We start from the raw sequence: 22,991 nt of genomic DNA, 5'->3' as shown, positions 1-22,991 counted from the left end.
ATATTGGGTTGGATCGAGTAGCTTTAAAGTTGCTTCTATTTCCATTGTTCTGGCCTTCATTATATTATAAGATAAATATTAAATGATGTAAGTATTATACTAGAAACTAGTCTTGGAGTAGTGGTTAGGGTTGTTACCTCCATCCAATGAGGCTCGAGTTTGATCCCCCCCACACCTCAGCACAATATTCTTTCAATTTATTTTCCTTCAATCATATGGTGCCACGTGTCATCATATGATTGGAGGAAAAATATTTAAGTTAAATATAAATTAAATTAATTTAAAAACCCAATGATATCGTGACATATGTCATCATACAATTTGAGGATTAAATATATTGAATTAATTTAAAATTATGACCAATTTTATAGATTGTGTAAGTAATAAGGAATAAATGTATAATTAGACCAATTTTATTAACTGTCGCATCAGCACTTCTGTTAACTATTAACGACTATTTTCCTGATTGAATGCATTTAAATAGTTGGGCGGTATGATTGTCAAGAATTAAAAAATGGTGGTTGAAATGAAAATGAGCTATAGTTGGGTGGTCACTGGTATAGTTTTTCCTAATTTTTATACTTCAAAACATTTTAATTAAATCCTAAAGTTATCATTATTGTTTTAACTAAACTTTATATCAATAGTCTTTGAAGAAGGATAATGTGTCGTTTATCATCCACTCTTCAAATATGATTTTTACTTCCATCGGAAAAATATGATCAAATTTTTCATCCAAACATCATAACCATATGTTTTAGAAATTATCCAAAATGATCATTTGAAGGTTTTAAATAAAAAGGAAAAATAGAATATAAATTAATCACAAGTAATTAACTGTAAACCTCCATACAAATTGTCGAGGCATCTTTCGGGTGGGCCCGAAATTGGGCTTCGACTTGAATAAAAACGTTAGAGTCGCCATCGATCATTTTAAAAAAATATATTTAGGCTGATCGAACATTATCTTACATGATCTGTGTTTTACCAGAGATGTGTTGGGTTCGGGAGTCGGTTACAGTCAATGAAGGATTAGCACTCTTGTATTGCCCTTTCGGTACCAATTAATTTGTTGATTGTCTTAATCGCGAAAATTAAAATTTAAAAATTTAATTCGAATTGCTCACCTTTGATCGATTGAAATTATTACTGAAAAAATAAAAAAGAACATTAAATGGTAAAATAAAATACTGAATTCTAAACAAAAAAAAAGAATTTTAAAAGGTTAAATGATGAAATGTTAAAATAAAAAAATTAATAAAAATAATATAATAATAATAAATATTAACCCAGACAAAATGATTATTTACATAAACAATGTCACTTTTACAGATCATATTCTACAAGAATAATTATAATGCTTTTGAAAAGGACAAGTAGCACCATGGCCATAGAGTAAAGGCAAAAGCTAGCACATGGCCAACGAAAATGTATTTAATACTACACACACATACACACACATACACATATATATAATGATTAAAAGATAATAATCAAAAGAAATAAAAAAAAAAAAGAAGTATAAAATATATATAAATAAATATTAATGTTAAATTGAATAAATAAAAGAAAAAATACATACATATATATATATAACAATAATAAAAACATAAACAAAAATAAAAACATAAAAACATAAAAAAAGATAATATATATATATATATATATATATATATATATATATTAGATTAAATAAAATAAATAAAGGAAAAAAGAAATTAATTGCAACAAAAAAGAAACAATATGTATATATACAAAGGATTAAATTGAAAATATTAAAACATCAATGCTCGAAATAAAAGAAAACAAAGAAAACAAAGTTTCCTTTAATGGCTAAAATGAAACGTTACAAATGATAGAGGGGCCTAAATTGGTAATTACCCAACACAAAAAAGGCCCATTGGTCTTCATCGAAACTACGTCGTTTCGTTAAGGATATATAAGCCTAACCTAAAGGCTTCCTCATTTGATGCATTTCCAAAAAACCGAGGATCAACTTATCTCATCGGGGAAGAGAAGCTACGGCGGAGCTTGCGGTGTCGCCCGGCGACGTCGACGGCCGGAGGAGAGGGCAAACCACTCCCGAAGATTCCTCTTAGCTTCATCTACCTGAAAAACACCCTCAATAAGCCCAAAAATGCCCAAAACTTCCTAGATCTAAGGATTACCTCTCGGGAAATGATGGCTCCGACGACCTTAGAGATTTTAGCCTTTCGAAACCGAGGTATGAGATTCTCCTCTTTATCTCCTTTGCTTTGTTTTTGTGGGTTAACAATCTCGACTTTTTCTTTTTTCCACCAAATCTATCTATTTTTTCTCTCGATTTTCTTCGGCGTATTTCTTCTCGATTTTTTTCCCTCTCGGTTACATCTCAGCACATATTTATAGTCTTTGTTTTTCCTTGATTTTGGACTCTTATTATGACTCAAAAACTAATATATTTTTATGTTTTTTACCTTGGTTGTCCATCGAAAATTTCGATGATGGTGGTGTGAGGCGTGAGATGTGAGGACTCTCAAAGAGTCCTCGATTTGGCCGGCTGTTCCTTGTGTGTTTGGTTGTGCAACGCCTAAGGAAAAGAAGGATTAGGGTTGAAAACCCTAACTGATTTGGGTGAAAATGCTTGGCCGATTTGGGTCGCTCTAAATTACATTCGGGTTGGACTGCTAGGTTTATTTGGGGTTGTTGGGGTTTGGGTTTGGACCTATAAATAAAAAACATGTAATAATTTATGCATATGTACTATATCATAATAAAAATAATATAATGGACAAAAATTAGTGTCCACAACTGCCTCTCTTTATCTTTTTTCGTGTAACAAAATCTAGGACAAAGATAAAACGACACAAATTTTCGTTCGGTATGAAGGGGTTCCTGAGTCTAATATTCTCCTTTGTGGAGTTGAAATTGACTCTAATATTTCAATTAGAAATAACTCCTTGTTAAATTGAGTTGCGGATGACTCATCCGTCACGAAGTCGAGTTCCATCTTAAAATGATATGAGATTGAAGCTGTAATTAGGAATTTGAATCGGAATGTTGCCAAATTATAGTCAACTTCAAACTTCTTCTCAGTTTAAATACCTTGGTTTGAAAATTCGACTGGAAAATAATTCCTTGACTCCACCATGTGATTGATAGGCCTTCGAGCTGAACAAATCGAACTCAAAATTTTCGTTAACAGATAACTTTTTTCGACTTAAGCTATGCTACTGGAAGATGGTTTCTTGTCACTAAAGTACAATTAACCCAAGTCTTGACATAAAGATCTCGGTTTAAACTTTAACCAGAAAGTAGTTGATACGTCATCGAGTTGAATGAAATCAACTCAATAGTTTTTGTTGACATATAGTTTTGCTCGACTTAAGCTATGTTGTAAATTCAACATACCCTTGAGCTGAATGGAATCGAACTCGAAGGTATTTGTTGACAGATAACCCTTCTCGCCTTGAGTTATGCTGCAACTTTGATATGTCATTGAGCTGAATGTAATCGAACTCGAAGGTCTTTGTTGATATAACCCTTCTCACCTTGAGCTATGTTGTAAATTTGATATGTCTTTGAGCTGAATATAATCGAACTCGAAGGTTTTGGTTGACAGATAACCCTTCTCTCCTTGAGCTATGCTGTAAATTTGATATGTCTTTGAGCTGAATGTAATCAAACTCGAAGGTCTTTGTTGATAGATAACCCTTCTTGCCTTGAGTTAAGATGTATGCAACATGAATTAGCTCTTTTTTTATCTCTTGGATGGAGCCTCATTTTTGCCTGTTGGTCTTGTCCTTGGAATCGACTATGCCCCTATTTTCTTCTCGGGTTTCAGCTTTAAGGACTTTTCATATTTGAGACTATCCTGTTTGAAAAATGTTTTTCTCCTTTCTTTTCAGGAAAAAAGAATATAAGAAAACATTGCCTCTTAACTCAGGCTCGCAATCAAATCATAAACATGAGTTCAAAAATATCAAATTAATCAATAACTCTTTAATGCTTTCAGAGTTATAGTTCTTTGACAAATATCCAAATAAATAAGTTGGCTTCAGGTTGGCTTTCTAATTTCTAAGGTTTCAGGCACCAATATGTCATTTCTTTTTTTAACATCGCAACATGCCCCTCTTTCTCATCTTGGTATTTTAATCGGATGCGGACAAAATGACACAACTAGCATAATCAATTACTAGACCTTCTATTTTGATTCTCTAAAATCTTCCATTTGTTCAAGCTTCCTAGGCTCCTCTAATAAAGGCAGTGCAGAAATATCGGTCTAAAGATGAAATTCCTGAGTGCTCATGTGAAATTGACTATAACAGGTGTTCCTTAACTCCCTTAGTCCATCTTTCCCGAAACTTCTTATTTAGATAAATTTGATTTAATTTGCCATTGTCTGGATAGCTGAATCTTATCCATAAAGTCGGGGCATTTAACCAATTGCTCTGGAGGGACAACTCAATATTATAATCACCTTTATCAGGCTAGTTGAATCTTATCCATAAAGCCAGGGCATTTAATCAATTGCTCTAGAGTGACAACTCAAGCTTTATTGTATATATATAATATTATAATTTGGGTATACGGTTCCAATTTCTTAAGTTTGTCAAGAAGAACATGTTATAGTTTAGGTGTTGTTGAAAGTCAATGAATCTCATCTTTAGAGTTCAATTTCCAAGCGATTGACCTAAACTAGATTCACCTACTCGGCTATTCCATCTGTAAATATCATTATCATCATTGAACGTCCTCAATAAAAGTATAGTAATGTCATACACAAGATATGCCCCATGTTTTCTCTCATATGCATACCTAATACCAAGCCTCTTGTTCATTACCTTATGAGAGGAGAAGGTTATATCGGTTCTTACAAGAGAATGGTATGGTGTTCGAGCGTATTTTCTGGGTTAAAATCAAAGGTCGTTAATTTACCACTTTTTACTCATGTCACAATGTCAAAGATTTATAACTCTGATCATTTACAGAGTTTTTTAATTCAGTTGATATTCAAAGAATTTCAAGTTGTAAATTTGATTCAATACTCAGCATAAATTCACTTAAATATCCTTATAAAAAGAAAGTTTAAAAAACAAGTTACAAAAGGAAATATGAGAAAGTTAAAAAAAACAAGTTCAAACAGGATATTGTAAAATGGAATAAAGCCTCATTAGGATGCCCCATTAGTTGGAATAAGGCCTTCATTTGCACTTGCTCCCCATTTCTCAATTGTTTCACTTGTCATGGCTTCTTTTGAAATACCCTCATACGCACAAATTTCTGTTTCGGGAGTGTCCTTGCTTTCATCGTAAAATTCCAAGTCTTTTTTATCCATCATTAGCTGGATCAAGGCTCTAAATTCAGCACATTCTTATACATCATGTCCATCTTCATTGTGATAACAGCAATGAATGCCACCTTTGGAATCTGATGTCCTAGGATGTGGTGCAAGAAACCCCACATTTATCATTTGCCTCCATACCCAAGCAAGAGGTGACTTCACTTCGGAGACTCTGGTTTTAGCCTTTTTACCCTTCTACTTGGTGATTGCATTTTCCTCATTCTCTTGATGATTAGACGGAGAGTTCTGTACAACGTTGGGTGATTCTAAATTGTTGAAATGAATCCAGCTCCTGTTGTGCATTATTTGGATAATCCTCTAAAAGGCAAGGCAATTTTCAATAGCATGTCCCGGAACACCACCATGATATTCACAGTGCGCATTTTCGTCATACCACCTAGGGTATGGGGGCTTTAGAGGTTTCTCTGGATATGGTGACACCACATGTACATCAAACAGCTATTGGTAAAGCTCCTTATATATCATGTGAATGGGATCGAAATGCTCTTTTTCCATTTCTCTCCTTGGTTCTCTCGAATCTTGCTTATAAGTACCTGATGATACAACTGCAACTGGTTTTGATTTGGAGATTGTAATGCCTTTGTTAGTTTTGAAAATGCTGATGATCTCTCATTCTTTCTTCTTCAGGGGAGGTTTTCTACTCGACCTACATCCTTGTTTAATGGTTATTTCTACCATCTTTGTTTTAACTTCCTCACCAAATTTTGGAATGTGGTGATAATCTGAACTATTTTGAAGGCTGGTTACAAAGGCATGTGCTTTCGTGGAAGATGAATCCCCTTGATGTCCTGGTAAGATTCCAAGTGAAATTACCAACTGTGGAGTAAGTGGTACAACTACCCCATCAGATGCCCCTGCCTTAGGGCATTCATTCGATTCAGGCTAGACAACCTTGAAACAATCTGGTCAACCAATAAGTCTTGGTTCCTAGTGATGGAATCCAAGGTATTTTATTGATTTTGATTTATTTTTTCTTCCAACTCCTTCCGTAACCTTAGCATGTTCTCTTCAAGTCGAGCAATCTTGGCTGTCATGTTCTTCTTCTTTGAGCAGGTATTATGTGGATGGAACGTGTCCAATGCTTGAGGTGGTATATCCAGTATTTTTCCCCCTTTTTGGTGAGACATTTTTCTGTTAGTCGATGCAAATGTAAAGAAATGAAAATAAGAAATTGCAAAATATGTTTAAATGCATGATGCATGAAATGTTCGAGGCATTGATCCAAAAATGTGTCTGTTATTATAAATAATCCTTATTGGGGACAAAAGTGTTATTTCTTAATAGACAAAAACATTTTAAAGTATATTCTTCTAGTCCTCGAACAGCTTCTGACAGGTTGATTCGTCTGTCACTGGTTGAATACCCTGTCGAACCGTTTCAGCCACTCTGAGTTACTTTTTGTACTTGTCCCAAGAAATCTCGAATGGCTGCATTTCTGGCTTTCACTCTCTGCTGAGTCTGTTACCTAATGGAAACACCATTGGAGCCCTTCATCGATAGGAACTATCTGAAGTTTATATGCTTATTTCTTGAATTAGTCAAAAATGGTCTCCAGTTTCAGCTATCGTTTTGCCATCTTGTTCTTGTTGTCTTTGAAGGAACTCTCCAGGTCAATAACTTTTTTCTCGCCTAGCCTTGCAACCTTTGCCAGCTCAAAAAGTTGACTTTTGTGTGCTCAGTGTAAATCATGGTCCATTATGAGTTGACCATAGCCGGACTTTTACGTTTTTTAACTTTTGTATTACAACCCCTTTGTCCATTAATGCAATCTATTTACATTTAACAAACACGTTTTTGTGGATCAATACCTCTTTTGAATGATGTGAATGATGTGAATGATGAAAATAAAATGAAAGAGAACAAAATGAAAAGAGTTAGTGAGGTAAATTAAAGCAATAATGAAAATAAAAAGTCCTACCCCACATGATATATATCCCACAAGTTGATTTTGAACAAGTCCTAACCACATAAACTTCTAGTTCACATGCTTTTGAACAGAGAATAAAGTAGGAAATAATCTCAAACTAGCTGAGGTTTTGGGGTGGGTAATAACTCCTTGTAGTCTCCCAGTTTAGGTTATAAAGAAGGTACCCTAGTTCTCCTTGCTGGTGCCCCTTAGGTTTGCCAGACCCTTAGTCCTAAGCCCATTACAAGATCATGTGGACTAAGTTAAACTCTAGAGGATACATTCCCTTATGTCCGCACGGTGAATAAATTCACACAAAACATAAGATATATGAATCCCGAAGTTTACTTACTAGGCCTATGCAGAGAATAAATTCTCACGAATGCGTCGCTTTCACCCCTACTTAAAAGGGTTCGGAGCTCGGGTATAGAGCCTTAGATTGAAAAAATTAAAGATATGAAATCATTGAAAAATGTAAGTACAACTATTTATTTGAAAAATAATCAAAAATAAATCATTGGAATCGAATAAATAAATTAAAATTAAAATTTACTATTTTCTCTTAAAAAGACAACCGAAAATTAATTTCGGCTTGACTCACTTACCTTTCCCCAGCAGAGTCGCCAAGCTGTCACGACCGTCTTTCGGGTGGGCTCAGAATTGGGCTTCGACTTGAATAAAAATGTTAGAGTCATCATTGATCATTTTAAAACAATGTTTAGGTTGATCGAACACCATCTTACCTGATATGGGTTTTACCAAAGATGTGTCGAGTTCGTGAGTCGGTTACAGTCAAGGAAGGATTAGCACCATTGTATTGCCCTTTCGGTACCAAATAATTTGTCGGTTGTCTTAGTCACGAAAATTTAAATTAAAAATTCAATTTGAATTGCTCACCTTTGACCGATTGAAATTACTACTGAAAAAGTCAAAAAGAATGTTAAATGGTAAAATAAAATATTGAATTATAAACAAAAAGAAAGAATTTTAAAAGATTAAATTACGAAATGTTAAAATAAAAAAATTAATATAATAATAATAATAATAATATTAACCCAGACAAAATGATTATTTACATAAACAATGTAACTTTTACTGAACATATTCTACAAGAATAATTATAATCCTTTTTGAAAAGGAAAAGTAGCACCATGACCTTGGAATAAAGGCAAAATCTAGCACATGGCCAATGAAGATAATAATCAAAAGAAATAAACTAAAAGAAAAAAAGTATAAAAACATATATAAATAAATATTAATGTTAAATTGAATAAATAAAATAAAAAAATACATATATAAAAATATAAAATATATAAAAAAATATAAAATAAATATATAAATATATTAGATTAAATAAAATAAATAAAGGAAAAAATTAATTGTAACAAAAAAGAAAAAAATATGTATATATACAAAGGATTAAATTGAAAATATTAAAACATCAATGCTCGAAATAAAAGAAAACAAAGTTTACTTCAATGGCTAAAATGAAACATTACAAATGATAGAGGGACCTAAATTGGTATTTACCCACACGCAAAAAAATGCCCACCGATCCTCATCGAAACTACGTCGTTTCGTTGAGGATATATAAGCCTAACCTAAAGGCTTCCTCACGTCATCCTCATTTGATGCATTTCCAAAAAACCGAGGAGAGGCTACGACGGAGCTTGTGGTGGCGCCCGGCGACGCCGACGACCGGATGAGAGGACAAACCACTCCCAAAGATTCCTCTTAGCTTCCTCTACCCGAAAAACACCCTCAATAACCCCAAAAACGCCCAAAACCTCCTAGATCTAAGGATTACCTCTTGGGAAATGATGGCTTCGACGACCTTAGAGATTTTAGCCTTTCGATATGAGATTCTCCTCTTTATCTCCTTTGCTTTGTTTTTGTGGGTTAACAATCTCTCGACTTTTTCTTTTTTCCACCGAATCTCTCTATTTTTTCTCTCGATTTTCTTTGTTGTATTTCTTCTTGAATTTTACGTGTCCTCTCTCGGTTACATCTTAGCACATATTTATAGTCTTTGTTTTTCCTTGATTTTGGACTCCTATTATGACTCAAACACTAATATATTTTTCTATTTTTTGCCTTGGTTGTGTGCCGGAAATTTTGGTAATGGTGGTGTGTTGTCGTTGGTGTGAGGCGTGAGGTGTGAGGACTCTCCAAGAGTCCTCGATTTGGTCGGCTATTCCCTGTGTGTTTGGTTGTGCGGTTTCTAAGGAAAAGAAGGATTAGGGTTAGAAAACCCTAACTAATTCGGGTAAAATGCTTGGTCGTTCGGGTCCGCTCAGATTGCATTCGGGTTGGACTGTTGGGTTTATTTGGGACTATTGGATTTATTTGGGGTTGTTGGGCTTTGGGGTTTGAACCTGTAAATAAAAAACATGTAATAAATATAAATATATGCATACATACTATATCATAATAAAAATAATAAAATGAACGAAAATTAGTGTCTACACAAATATTGGGTAATATAAAAAATACTATTAAACTTCTCTATATAATATAAGGTAAATTGCATATTCAGTATATAAACTATTATTTTTATCCCGTTCTAGTACTTGAACTTTATTTAATTCTAAAAAATATACCTAACATTTAAGTTTCATTTTGATACCCTACCATTAAAAATTAACGACAATGTCTTAAAAAAAATATAGTTTGGTATTAAAACAGAAGAAAAAAGTAAGCATGAGTTTGGCAGATTTTGCCAATTCAACGAAGAAAAGACTTTAACGTTTAGAATCTAGACTGAGCACTGCAACGACGTCGTTTAATCTGCTCGGTAATTTTCTGGTACAAATATCTGAAAATTTTCCCACGATGCAGTGCAGCAGTGTAAGCCTTAGGATTAGAATATTCAAGGAACACAACTTTTCAAATAATCCATCAAATTCAAGATTTATTTTCTTTTGTTTCTTTGATCAAGAAGAGAGAGATTCACCACAGTTTTCTTTGGTTAGGAGATGACAAACCATTCTTCGTCGAATTCCAAAAATACAGGGGATTGTTATAGCCCTTGAAGGAAAAATTAGGGATTTGGGGTCCCGAATTAGAGATTGGTGTTGAGGAAATGGGGGAAATGAGAAATGAATTGGGGATTTTGAAATTACCTGATTTTTTATCTAATACTAGCATGGGCAAGGGATGAAGGGGAATGAAAAATGGGCTGAGGAGGACAAGTGGTCTGAAAGAGTCAGAGACAAGGATGAAAACGGGCCATAGCTGAGCTGGACAAAGACAGTTATTTTGTTAGAAAGAATATTACAGCTGTAACTAAATAATTGGTCAATTTGAGCAATATATAGGATGTAATGGAAAAAATGAAATTATGAATGAAAAATTAGAATTTGTTTTCTGTAACCTATTTTTCTTCTTCTTATGCAATCTTTCTCACAAATTTCAGGTGCAAACCTGACAATTTGTATCAGAGCTAAGTTAGTGATCCCAAACAAATTTACACGTTAGGTAAAACAAAAAAGATGCAAAAGACTGGAACGTGGTGGTACCAAACAAGCAATAGAGGTTAAGGATGAAGAGGCCTACCATCTTGGTGGGCTAGACAGAAATCAAAGCTGGAGGGAAGGATACAAACATTGGAAGAAGGGATGACTGAAAATAGAGGCTATTTGCAGAGAATCCTACAGCTGGTCAATCAGGTAGCTGAGGAAAAAGATTCACCTAAGTCAGAAAAGAGTCAACCACCAGCAGTTGCAAAATAAAACAAAGATGAAGGTAAGCTTCCATGTTTGGTTACAGTTCTTAGTGAGCATGAGAAGTATACATTTAAGACTGGTGAACCTGGAATATTAGCTCCTAAACCTGTTAATACACCACCACTTTGTGAAAATTAACCTCATACTAGTTTGGATGTGCAAAAATTAAAAATGGGGGGAAACATAACAGAAATGGGAGAATCATCCATTGAGGAATATGTTCATTCAAGCTATGTTTTCAGACCAAAAATAGAACTCCAAATGTTTGATGGAACAAATCCTAGAAGCTGGGTAAGAAAATGTCAGAAGTATTTCTTAATCTTTAGAGTACCTGAAGGTCAGAAAGTAGAATTAGCTACAATGTATTTAACAGGGAAGACTGAGACCTGGTTTGATGGTTATATAGCTAAAAAGCATAAGGTGAACTGACATGAATTTACAGCAGATATATGTCATAGATTCTGTGATCGGAATTGTAATGACATTGTGGAAGAGTTTAACAAGCAGATTCAAAAGAATTTTGTAGAAGACTATCATAAGAAGTTTGAGGAGTTGAGGTCTTACATGCTGCAGTATAGTCCATTCTTGGAGGAATGGTATTTTGTTTCTAGTTCCTGAGTGGATTGAAAGAAGAAATTAAGCACAGGGTTAAAATTCATAATCCCACAACTTTAGCCACTACTTTTATATTGGCTAAACTAGTTGAATTGACTTGGGAAGTGGAAAACAGGAAACTGAGGTTCCAGCCTAGAGTAGTATCTACAGGACAGAGCTTCAACTACAAGGTCCTTCACACTAATTTGAATCAATCACAAAAAGGAGTTGTTCAGAATTTGAACCAAAGTAAACAATCATTGGTGGAGTATAGAAGGACACATGGACTATGTTACAAATATGGAGAGAAATTTAGTCCAAGAAACTAATGCAAGGTCAAACAGTTAAATTTAATGGAGGAGTTGGAGGATACATGAGAGTTTGAATTCTGGAAACAGGAAATAATGAGGCTATTGCCATAGACCCTGTAGAATAAGAGCTAGAAATTTTTATAAATGCTATAACAGGTCAGACAGGCACCACACATTAAGGATTCAAGGGCATATATATGGGAAACCTCTAAACATTCTCATAGACAGTGGAAGAACACACAGCTTTATAACTGGTCAATGGTCCAAAGAAGGAGTGGAATTGGAACAAACTCATCCTTTGACCATTACAGTTGCTAATGGTGAAAAGTTGTACAGTTCAGCCATGAGTAAAAAGTTAAAATGGGGAATGCAAGGTTCTCAGTTTTAACATGACTTCAGAGTTTTAACTCTATAAGGAAGTGATATGGTTCTAGGAGTGGACTGGATGAAAAGATATAGTCCATTACTGATGGATTTCAATAATATGACCATGAGTTTTAAAAAAGATGGGGAGAGATTACTTTAAGAGGAAAACATAATTCACCTACTATCAAAGTGATATCAGATAGTAAGTTGCTAAATTGATGGGGAAGAACAATGATATAACAGGGGAAATTTTTATGCTGAGTGGGGAAGTTAGTACTAATATGGTACCTGTTGAATTACAGTTTATTAGAGGAGTATTCAGTTTTTGAGGAACCAAAAGGGATGCCACCACCAAGAGAACATGATCATTCTATTACACTAAAAGAGGGTACAGAAGCAGTGAACATTAGACCCTACATGATGCCCTATCATCAGAAGTCAGAAGTGGAAAAACAAATTAAGGAAATGGTGTCCTCTTCCATAATACAAAAAAGTAAAAGCCCATTTGCTTCTCCTTGTTTGTTGGTCAAGAAGAAGGATGGGAGTTGGAGAAAGTGTATTGATTATAGGCAATTGAATGCCTTAACTATAAAAAACAAATTTCCAATTCCTGTAATGGAAGATTTGTTGGATGAGTTAACTGGAGCAACCTATTTTTCTAAACTGGATTTAAGATCAGGGTATTGGCATATTAGAATCACTCCTGAATACATTCCTAAAACAGCCTTTAGGACTCATCATGACCACTTTGAGTTCAAGTTTATGCCTTTTGGATTAAAAAATGCCCCAGTTACTTTTCAAGCATTAATGAACAAGTTGTTTGGTCCTTACCTAAGAAAATTTGTATTAGTTTTCTTTGATGATATACTCATCTATAGTTCTAATCTAAAGGACCATGTCATGCATCTTAGGACTGTTTTGGAAGTCCTCAAGCAGAATCAGCTGTTTGCTAAAAGAACAAAATGTTTCTTTGGTCAACAGGAGGTGGAATATTTGGGCTACAGTATATCTAAGCAGGGAGTGGCTACTGATCCAGCAAAGATACAGACAATGCAACAATGGAAGTTGCCAAAAACTTTTAAATCCTTAAGGGGTTTTCTTAGGTTGACAGGGTATTACAGGAGATTTATAAAAGTATATGGAGAGATTGCTAAGCCTTTAACTACTATGCTAAAGATGACCAGTTTCAATGGACAGATGAAAGTAAAGTGTTTTTAAACTTTTAAAAAGTGCAATGTGTCATGATCCTATCCTAACATTACCTGATTTCAATAAAAGTTTTTGTTTGGAGACAGATGCAAGTTCTAGAGGAATAGGAGCAGTTGTCTCAAGAAGGCAACCAGTGGCTTATTTAAGCAGAGCACTGGGACCTAAGCAATTGGATCTATCTATTTTTGAAAAGGAGTACCTAGCCATACTTATGGCTATTTCTAAATGGAGACATTACCTAGAATGAGGTCATTTATTATTAAAACATACCATGAAGCTCTTAAGCATTTACTGGAACAGAAACTAACTACTTCAATATAAAAAAAATGGCTTACAAAATTATTGGGACTGGATTATGTTATTCAGTACAGGAAGGGAAGACATAATTTGGCAGCAGATGCATTATCCAGAAGAGATGAGAGGAAGTAAGTTATAGCAAATGATTGCTACTGTTGTCATTCCTACTTAGGTTCAAGAGGTTGAGCAAAGTTATCAAGGTGATTCCCTAGTTGCTGAAATGGTTACTAAATTAGCTATTTCCAACCAAGAGGCAACAGACTGGTCTTATTCCAAAAGTATCCTAAGATACAAAGGTAAGGTTTATATTGGGGAAACTGGTTCTTTAAGGCAAAAGATTCTACAAGCTCTACATGACTCACCACAAGGTGGTCATTCAGGTATACAAGCTACCTACCACAGGGTGAAATCTATTTCTATTGGAAATGGATGAAAAACATGGTTAAAAACTATGTACAACAGTGTGATATCTGCCAAAGAATAAAGGATGAACATGTATTGAAACCATGACTATTACAACCTCTTCCAATTCCTCAACAAGCTTGGGAATTTATTACAATGGACTTTATTGAAGGTCTCCCTACTTCTAATAGGTATAATTAAATCCTGGTTATTATTGACAAGTTTACCAAGTATGCATTTTCTACCATTGGTGCATCCCTTCACTGCAGCAGATGTAGCTAAATCTACTTGGACCAGATTTATAAACTACATGGGCAACCAAAGATAGCTCTATTTGATAGAGACAAAATTTTTACTAGCCTTTTTTTGTATAGAATTAATGAAGCTCCTAGGAACTACTGCCCTATTCACTACAGCTTACCATCCAGAAATTGATGGTCAAACAGAGAGACTAAATCAGTGCCTAAAATAGTATTTGCGTGGAATGTGTTTTATGAACTACTAATTGGAGTAAGTGGTTATCACAAGCTGAATGGTGGTACAATACAAGTTTCCATACTGCTTTGGGAACAACTCCATTCATAGCTTTGTATGGATATATTCCCCCTACTATGACATGGCTAACAGATTTTAAAGTAGCATATGTACAACAATCATTAAAAGAGAGGGATAATATGAATATTATTCTACAATACCAGCTAGATAAGGCACGCATGAAATATTATGCTGATAAAAAGAGAAGTGATAGAGAGTTTCAAGTTGGTGATGAAGTCTACCTCAAGTTACATCCTTATAGACAAACCTCAGTGGCCCTCAGAAAAAATTTGAAGTTGTCTGCGAGGTATTATGGACCCTACAAAGTCATCGAAAGGATTGGGTCAGTGGCTTATAAATTGCAATTTCCTGATAGTTCAAAGATACACCCTGTTTTTCATATTAGTTTACTAAATAAGAAGATTGGGAACAAGACAGTTACCTCTCGAGATCCACCAGAGGTTAATGCGGATGGACAACTTCGTGTTTATCCATATATGGTATTAGACAAACGAATTGTGAAGAAAGATAAAAAGGCAGTAACTCAATTGTTAATCCAATGGGCGAATTTGGGACCAGAAAATGCTATCTGGGAAGACTTTACAGTGTTGAAGTCATAATTTCTTGACTTTGATCCTTGGGGACAAGCATCGACTGCAGGAGGAGGTATTGTCATGGCCCTGGAAGGAAAATTAGGGATTTGGGGTCACAAATTAGGGATTGGTGATGAGGAAATGGGGGAAATGAGAAATGAATTGGGGATTTCGAAATTACATGATTTTTTATCTGATGCTAGCGTGGGCAAAGGATGAAGGGGAATGGAAAATGGCTGAGAAGGACAAGTGGGTTGAAAGAGTCAGAGACAAGGATGAAAACGGGCCATAGCTGAGCTGGACAAAGACATTTATTTTGTTAGAAAGAATATTACAGCTGTAACTAAATAATTGGTCAATTTGAGCAATATATAAGATGTAATGGAAAAAAATGAAATTATGAATGAAAAATTAGAATCCGTTTTTTGTAAACCTATTTTTCTTCTTCTTCTGCAATCCTTTCTCACAAATTTCAGGTGCAAACCTGGCATGGACTCATTCATAGGAAGTTTCATTAGTCTCATCTTAAGTACAAGGTACGCTACGAAAGAGTTCTTTATTATCTCAACGTCAAAGATTCCACCATTGGCCTCCGAAACAGTACCCTCTATTTTCTCACTCTCTCACTACGCACGTAATGCATGTCTCTTTTGCCTCTTATGTGTCTTCTTTATAATTTTCTATTCTCTGTTTGGCCAATGGATGATGCTCTGCCCTTTGGATGATGACTTTTCGAGTTAGGTTAGGCGAGGTTAATTTTTGTTCTGTAATGTAGTTTGTATTTATAATTTGGGAATTTCGTTCATGAAATTTTTATCGGGCATTTGTTTCAAGGTGCTTATTTGTTAAATCTTATAGTGAATTTGTTGTTACTTCATCTGTTTTTTGAGTTTTCTGATGTATATTGTCTTCCTTTTGATGTTGCAGTAAAATCTTATGGAACAGAGGGTCGAAGAAGGATGGTGCACAAGTGCCACCATGCAATGAAGTTTATGAGTTCATTCTCTTTCGCGGAAGTGACATTAAAGTAAGTGAGAGCATTTCATAGATCTGCCCTTAGTTTCTATTGTTTGAATCCGCCACCAATCTCATGCCATATGTTTTTGATAGAGCATCTTAACCCAATGATTGTTCATCCATGTGGATTGTATCATTTGTAAAGATGGATTTTCTTTTATGACTCCTATGAAAACAATTCTTGTTTCTTAACTTTTTTATGAAGGTTACTTGCTGGGATTTGACTGTCTATAATGATCAATGCATGTTCTTTTTAACTTTTTGCCAATGCTTTTGTTATTCCAATACAGTCTTAATGAGTGAAAGAACAGAAAACTAATATTGAAGTTTAAAAGTATTACCAAGGTTTGTTAGGCCGAGGAATTCGATGCCCCTTAAACCTATGTTTTAAAAAGCGTGCCTGAGGTGCTTTGAGGCGCGTGAGACGTTTAGAAGAAAGCCTCCGACCACCAAGGCGACAGCGAGTACATGAGGCAGCGATAGGCGACAAGGCGATGCGTTTAGTGATTCACGTACAATGACCCATTTTAGATTGGGCTTTAGATTTCCCAAACATGTTTGGCTCGAACGTAAGGGTTGTTCCCAGGAGGAAGCTTGTGAAGGACATGGTAAGAGGCTCTTCCATATGTTTTTTCTCTTTCATTTCTTCTGAGGAAACAGAAATGGAAGATTTCAGTAATGTTTAAAGGAGTTTTTAGTTTTTTCTTTATTCTTTCAATGGAAGAAGTGGAGAGAGACGAATGACATTTTAAATAAATGAGATGGTATGGGGCAGAAGAGATGAACCTGGACGCGTTATTCGCCATATTCATTTTGTTTTAGGACTTGATTTGGGTTAGTCCATGCTGCGGGCTTTCTTTTAATATTTTATTAAAATATTTTATTGAATTTCAAAGATTTTGCTAAATGTCATAGTTATACAATAACTTTTAGGGTAAACTCATATTTAGTCACTCATATATTCCTGCAATTCCTTTTTTAGTCACTCAACTATTTTTTTTTCTTTCAAAATCATATCTAATATTAGGGGTGACCAAAAACTTGACTCGAGTCAAAAAATTATTTTTTGAATCTACTTGAATTGACTTCGAGTTGTAATTTCAAAAACACGGCTTGAAAAAATTTCAAGTTCAAATAGAGTTATAAAATACAACTTGAAAACCTCGAATGGTAGTTCAATTTTTTTAGTAATTAGTGGATTGATTTTCAAGTATGAGTCGAGTCCCTCGACTCTGTATAATATATGTATATCATATATAAAAAAATATGAAGAAATATATATGTATTGTAAATGAGTATAAAAAACCATTTAAATTGGATCATATAATATCATATTATTATGAATATTTACAATTAAATTTAAATAGAAACTCAAAAACTCGATTCGACTCGATAAAAATTTAAGTCAAGTTCGAGTTATAAAATAGGACTCATCAACTCGAATAACTTAAAAAAATTTCTTAACTCGACTCGATCGAACGTGTAGCCCTATCTAATGCTCCTTTTGACTTTTCGACAGAGGATTCTTCAACCAAAGCACCCACCACTCCAAACATCACCAAAGCATAGCTAACCAGTAGCCATCAAAACCACCTCTGCAATATGTCTCATAAAAGTATCAGCCAATAGCGGAACATCACACCAACGATGTGATACAATATGACATTTTAGGCATTTTGATTATTGATGATGTTTTTTATTTGTCTTTTTGAGATACAATATGACATATGCTACTTGGTGTTTTTGCTTATTAAGTTAATTATTAAGTTGTTTTGTGTTTGAAGTATGATTATAAAATATTTACAAATGTTTTGTAAAATTAAGCGCCTCGCGTACGTGAATCCCTCGCCTCAAAGCGCCTCAAAAATTGAGGCTCTCGGATAGGTAATCGCCTTGGAGTGCCTCGCGCCTTTTAAAACACAGCCTTAAACATTGTTTCGGGTTTGATCTTAAAGGCGAAGGATAAGTTATGATATTTAAAATACTTGATAGAAAAGGCTGTTGTTTATAGTAAAAGCATCTAAGGTATACAATTTAAAAATGGGGTTTGGGTTGACTCCTGTACTCAAGGTAATGCTATATCTTATGGCTGGCCAGTAGGAGCTCTTCAATGTTTTTCTCCTTGAATCTGATTGTGTGTTATCTAATCATATGGGTATATGAACATACGTATGCACTCGACCATCCATGTGAAAAATTTTGGAATGCTATATGACATATTAGTTTTATGGTGTAAGCTGATTTCTATTGAGACATTCAATTCCAGGATTTGCGGGTTAAGTCCTTCCCTCCTATGCAAATGGATGAGCAGCTTCACAATGACCCTGCCATTATTCAGGTATTGACATTTAAATTTTATCTTAGGTTAAATCTCGGTGTAATTGATTTTCTTGTTTCGTGTTACTTCCCTTCGCAGTCACAGTTTTCAGGTGTGCCACTTGGGTCCTCTCCATCAACTTCAATTGGTGGTAGAGCTTCAATAGAATCACCTCAGCGGAAGGATACCCCTGCATTAGCTATAAGAGCTCATCAGAGTGCTTTACCATCGCATCTATTGGCCTACCAGGTGGATCCGTCAAATCATTCCCAGGCTGCTGAAAACACTGGTTCTCCATTATTTTCCACTCCGTTGTATTGCCATGGATGCAGTAGAGCACTAATCAATGTTTCTCAAACACAGCAGAATATTTCGTTCCAATCTCCTCCGATATTGCCATCTCCTATGACTACGCAGGGTCCTGGAAACAGTCCTGATCTTCACTCTTCTCCCATTATAGGATTGATAAATTCACCAGAACCTGTTAACTCTATGCTTTCATCTATTACGTCCAGTTCATCGCATTCTACTGTTGCAGGCTCTTTTACTCCAGCACAATGTTCCATGTCCCCTAGCATGCCATCCTGCTCACCCATAAGAGCACAAGCCTCACAGGCTGCACATCTATCACTAACAATGACTTCATTTCCTTCATCTTTTGAAGATACCAACATTACTGAACTTCAACCTGTCGGCAAAGTTGTTAATAGCCCTGCTGGTGATGCCTACCCTTCATCTGTTCTTCCCAACTCCATGCCTTTTCACGCTTGCTCTTCATGTTCCTTGCAAGCATCATCTCCATCGTCGTTAACTCCAGGTCAGCTAGCACAGACCGGATCCAATGTGATTTCTTCAACACAGAATACTTATCCTGGTCATAAGGATACGACTGCTTTTGCATCTGGATTCTTTCACTCTCCGTCTGTGAATTCTGCGCAGCAGGTCAGCTCATTTTTTTTCTACTTCCTTTTTACTTTGTTGAACCTGAATGCTGATGCTTGTGAATATCCATGCATAGATATTGTGAATTGTTGCTATTAGTTGAAGTTTAAAAGTTTCTTCCTTTATATAATTGGATCAATATGTAGTTCAAGGCTGTGTCTAATATTCACTTGTGTAGATAGTATTGGATAGGTTGAAATTCTACTAATAACTGTTATATATTATTGAATTTTTGCAGTCTCTATACTCCACACAGTTTACTGAAGAATTTGATTTTGAAGGCATGTATGAGAAGTTTAAAAAGGATGAACCGTGGGGCTATCTTGGGAAGGAAAAGGATTATGTGTCAGGTCACAGCCTCGTAGACATACAGGCTCTTGGAATACTGTCAAAATTTGATCCCAAGGTTTTCCTTTAAGCCCTATATACTACAGTTATACTCCACAGAAGTTTGTATGAATTCTATTGGGTGTTTTTTTTTTCTGCAGCCAGCTTACATGAAGGATGAGCTCTATGACACAATTTCCTGTAATTCTCATCCCCATGTCAATCATGGGCCTTTTAGTGGCTATGGTGCCGGGCGCAGTACTTACAACTAGAGCAGTGGACATGTCCATGGTGGGAGAGGCGATGGGAACATTTCTATATGAGTTTTCGGTACTCTATTAAATCCAGTGGTTTCTACAGTCATCATCAACTATAATCTCTGTTAATTAATCTTTTGGTTTAATAAGACTTTATCTCGAGGTGATTGAATGTGGTTGTTTGGGATGTTTTGCAGAAATGCTTGGAAGGAACTACTAAACCGATACAGTGATGACAGGTTCATTTTTTTTTTTTTGGCTATGAAGCTGGCCTTTTTACTATACTTTTTCACATAAAAGAGTCATAATAGCTTGTTGATGCATATATGTGATGATGACGATAATGATGGAGTTCCCATGTAATTTGCATCTATAACACTAACCAATCTTTTTTGTTTCATGGAAGTGTCCTGGTTCATAATAGTTTGTTGATTTTTGTTATACTAGCCCAAGTAGAAGACTTAAACAATCATATAAGGTAACGGACTGATAACCTTTTAAGCATGTATTATATTTATAGTTTCCGAATAATACATCCCCCAATACATACATAACAAACTAGCCGGAACAACCCCTTGTATCTAACATACATGTATATACAGAAGAGAAAACTTGAAGTCTCATGTAGAGCCATTGAGCTTAGATAGCAAAAACAGGCAACCGGAGGATAGTAGTACTGAAGCCGAGAAACAAAGCAAATCCAGTGGTGTGTGTATGACAGTCTTCTTGCACTTGTCAAAAAACCCTATCAGAAGAAGCATCACTATTACATGACCGAGTTTGGTTTTTAGTTCACTCACTGATTTGATTTCCAACCACCTTGGTCGTTCCTGGGCACCACGTCGGCCACATCAGAAATCAAATTTTATTTGACAAGCTAATACATGCATTTGTTAATTCCGCAATCTAGTAGTACAAAAGATCCTCAAGGCAGCAACTAGAAAAGACCAAAAAGAAAACATAGCGGGAAAATTCGACTGACCTTTAAAGCAAACATGCCAAAGAGATTTGATGTCGATGTACCTTTTTCCTTCGATTGTGATTTTGCAATATCAAGATTGGAAACAAAGAGCTCATAGAGACCCATTCCAAAAACCAGCATTACTGTTCCCAGTAGATAGACATCTGGAAGAATAATACAGTGGCGATTAGTGGCTTCATCTCAATAGGATCTAACCCCACACACACACACACACACGAATGATTACAATTGTCAAGGGTTTCTTCATGCTCTTATGTAATATATTTAATGGAAATTGATGCTGATGCAGCTGCTCTTATGTAAAACCTAAATGAACCTTGACTAGGGAACTTGCTTTCTGTCTGCATATTTAAGCATTACTTGTATGCTGTAGTTCCAATTGAATCTACGTATATAATTTCTAGCAGTAAGTGTCTAATTTCGACAGCCTAGAAACAAACGAAAGCTCTGTAGCTTCTCTGATTGGTACTCACTATCATCCATAACCATATCCATAAGAGCAAAAATATTGACCTTTCAGTAACGAACAAACCCTCACCTATGGCCTCAACAAGCAACAAGATCACTTTGCTCCGATCGACAAAATATTCCATGAAAGATGACACAATATAAGTGCAGCCCTGCATATCATAAGTGCACTTAAGATAACACATAAATGCAATGTTATAAGCCACCTCGTCTAACAAGTGGTACATTGAATAAAACATGATAAATTATGTTTTCTCCAGGACATATTATCAGCTTTCAGCTCTTTGTATTTTTACATAATGTTTAGAATCTCAAAGCCTCATGTGTAAGTAAACAATATTACATCCATGAAACCAAATCTTGAAGCCGATATAGAGTAGAAGATAACCAATTAAACATGAGAAGAGAAACACTAGTACCTTGATGAAACAAAGGATTGATCCTGTTAAAGACCCAAAAACAGCCAGAAGGGTCATAAACCGACATCGATAAATGGCCTGTAAAATTACATCCAAAAATGGAGTGAAGTCCGAGAAACCATATATTATCTAAAGAATCATATATATAACATCAGACCTTCTCTATTCGCTCTTCCGTAGCTTCCAAGTCACTGGATGAGGTCTGGGTGTCCAAATGGGAATTGGCTGCAGCAAAGGCAACGGAGGGGATTCCAGTTGGACGAAGAGATGTTCCGGTGAGTGGGAATTTAGCGGCGGCATAAGGAGGGTGAAGTACAGAAACCCTTTTGAAATTCGGTCCCAAACGGTGGGAATTGAGGCCGAATTGCGTCGACAGTGCGGTGGTTCTGAGGGTTTTGGAGGTGAAATGTAGAGGAGTTGGTGGTTTCATCTTCATGGTGTGGCTGGCGTCAAGAGTGAGCGAAGAAGGGTGCTAACATATACCATAGAAATAGAAAATGGAGGAGCAGATTGTGCTTTTCACTTGGCCAACTTCGAAAGAAAGATGGAAGTTTTGGAGCCACACACAATCAGCCATGTACAGATGCATTGTACATTTTTAGGTTCCGTCGAATCTCTCGAGTCAGTCTAGTGGTGACTTAAAGATAAAGAATAATATAAGGTCAAACTACATTCACGGTCACTAAAGTTTGGGTCATATTTTATTCTCACCGATGAAGTTCTAAAAGTTACAAAACAGTCATAAATGTTTTTAACTCGTAACAAAACAGTCACTAAGCCGTTAAGCATCGTTATTTCTCTCACGGAAAGCTGACTTAGCACATAAGAGGTGCTGAGGTGTCATTTTTTTAGCTTCGTTGGCCTTGAGGACAATATGGCGGTTTAGGCCGAAGGAAAGACAGGCAGACGTGTTTTATAATATTTTAGGCACTTCGTTGTTAAAAGATTGAAGAATTGTAAACATAGGGTGGTGAGCATTCG

At 35.5% G+C, this 22,991-nt stretch overlaps 1 protein-coding gene and 1 pseudogene across 1 annotated transcript; one reads left to right on the top strand and one right to left on the bottom strand.

Annotated features, from left to right (window-relative positions):
- The first annotated feature begins 15,477 nt into the window (after positions 1-15,477).
- LOC120146237 lies at positions 15,478-19,882 on the top strand (annotated as a pseudogene).
- A 743-nt stretch (positions 19,883-20,625) lies between these two features.
- On the bottom strand, positions 20,626-22,599 carry LOC120146273. The gene is made up of 5 exons (XM_039159886.1): positions 22,168-22,599; positions 22,011-22,088; positions 21,662-21,743; positions 21,124-21,266; positions 20,626-20,971 (listed from the first exon to the last, which is right to left on the bottom strand). Exons 1-5 carry the CDS (start codon positions 22,444-22,446, stop codon positions 20,762-20,764), a joined length of 792 nt encoding a protein of 263 aa, XP_039015817.1. The 5' UTR covers positions 22,447-22,599; the 3' UTR covers positions 20,626-20,761.
- Between the last annotated feature and the right edge of the window lie 392 nt (positions 22,600-22,991).

The sequence above is a fragment of the Hibiscus syriacus genome, unplaced genomic scaffold, assembly GCF_006381635.1.
Source record: "Hibiscus syriacus cultivar Baekdansim isolate YM2019G1 unplaced genomic scaffold, ASM638163v2 tig00110904_pilon, whole genome shotgun sequence".
NCBI lineage: Eukaryota > Viridiplantae > Streptophyta > Magnoliopsida > Malvales > Malvaceae > Hibiscus > Hibiscus syriacus.
This window is presented reverse-complemented; position numbering and strand designations above follow the sequence as displayed.